The sequence below is a fragment of the Condylura cristata genome, unplaced genomic scaffold, assembly GCF_000260355.1.
Source record: "Condylura cristata isolate star-nosed mole 26May11 unplaced genomic scaffold, ConCri1.0 scaffold00009, whole genome shotgun sequence".
In the NCBI taxonomy this organism is placed as follows: domain Eukaryota; kingdom Metazoa; phylum Chordata; class Mammalia; order Eulipotyphla; family Talpidae; genus Condylura; species Condylura cristata.
Window position 1 is genome coordinate 33603535 of NW_004567110.1, and position 1764 is coordinate 33605298.

General features: G+C 41.9%; 1 protein-coding gene across 1 annotated transcript in view; it reads right to left on the reverse strand.

The window, feature by feature from the left end:
* OSGIN2 (oxidative stress induced growth inhibitor family member 2) overlaps positions 1–1758 on the reverse strand; it is a 15506-nt gene extending 13748 nt beyond the window's left edge. Inside the window, exon 1 of the mRNA XM_004679746.1 lies at positions 1697–1758. Coding sequence (XP_004679803.1) covers positions 1697–1740 — 44 coding nt within the window. The 5' untranslated portion in view covers positions 1741–1758. The remainder of the gene's footprint in view (positions 1–1696) is intronic.
* Positions 1759–1764: the final 6 nt, after the last annotated feature.

The window sequence follows — 1764 nt, forward strand, 5'->3', positions numbered from 1 at the left end:
AAAAAAAAAATAGGGTTCTTTTTATTGTTGAGCTTTTTTATCTATACTGGATGCAGTTCCTTTTTAGACATATGATTTAGAAGAATTTTTTCCTTTTGTCTTTTCAATTGCAAAATTTTAAATTTTGATCACATACAATTTATTACTTTATGTGGTGTGTAAATGGTGTCCTCTCTTAAAAAAAATACAATCGAAGGACACAAAGACTTACTCCTATTTCTTGTTCTCCTATTGTTTTATAGTTGTAAGATTTAACTCTTATCTATTTTGAGTTAATTTTTGTATAGTGTATGAGGTAGAATTCCCACTTTGTGGATATCCACTTGTCTTGCGACCATTTGTAGAAGAAACTGATTATCTCTCTTCTATCTCAGGACCTCCATGGATAACCAACTAAACAAAAATGGAATTACTCTGAAATCTCTATTCTATTCCATTGATCTGTGTGTCCTGAACTCTCTTGTGTGTCTCATACCCCTTTTGCAATCTGGTGAAGCCTTTTCAAATCATATTATTACATATATAAAATATCTAGGATTTATAAAGAAATACAACATATTAAATTACTGATGCAAAAAGTAAATGTATATATTTATGCTTCTCTACTGTCATTAAATAGTAAAGCTTCTTTTAAATAGTATTTCTAGATAGCTGCAACTGTAACATGATGGGAATATTTTTTATTTCTGTTGGCAACAAGTCAAAAATATCATGATTTGTCATATTCATAGTTGATGGAAATACTAATTTTCGTTAAGGTTTAGCAAAAATACTGTTGTACTTTTCTTTACATCCATTTTCAAAGGCAACTAAATTCTATGACCCCCTCCCATTAAAAACAGAAAGGTTTCATATGTGCTTACTCTAATACGTAAGTGTATATAAAAAGGAGAAGCTTTTCTAAAGTTTTCCTAAGCATAACATTTCTTCATCAGAGGGTTTTTAAAGCCAATTTCAAGCGTCTTTAGTTTCTCCATAACTGAAGAGCTAGATCTAAAACACACACTCATTTTCAAAATCTCTTACCATCCCATAAAGAGAAAAAATGTTTTCCCCATGTGAGTCTGGAATCGCCACATTTTTCAAATTTCTACCATATATAGCTAACAACTACTAACATCTTAAAAAGTCAGTACCTATCTGCAACTAGATTATCAACCAGATTATCACATTTAGAATGCAACTGCCCGCTTCCCTTTAACGCAGTAGTTAACAGATTTTTTTAAAGAAATGAGCACTGTCGAGTGGGGGGTAGGAAAAGGGGGGGGGGCAGAGGGCTTCAGAGCAGTTACTAAAACTTTGCACTACTTAGAAGTCTGTGCTCGCCTTAACAGACTTGCTCCGGGCCTAGCGGGTCTCAAAGTCCCGTTGACAGTCACGGTCCAGGACGACGAAAAGGGGACAACGAGGGGAGTCCCCTGAGCGGAGTCCTCCAGCCGGGTAGCCGAGGCGGGGAACCCGGACCTGGCAGTAGCCGGCAGGACTCAGCGCCCGGGCGGGGCGGGTCGCGGTCGAAGGCCCCTAAGGTCCAGGCACTCACCCAGCACCCGGGCTCGACTCCCACTCCGGACCCTTCTCCAATCCAACCCTCCCGGCCTCCACCCGCCCCGGCCCCGGCCCCGGCCCCGGCCCTGCCTCGGGGCCAAAGCGCGCTCCACCCCCGCCCACTCCCTTCCCTACCCCGCGGAGAAGTCACCTGAAATGACCAGCCAGCGAGCAGCGGCAGCACCACACGGGCATGGAGTGCCGCACGCGGGGCGAACG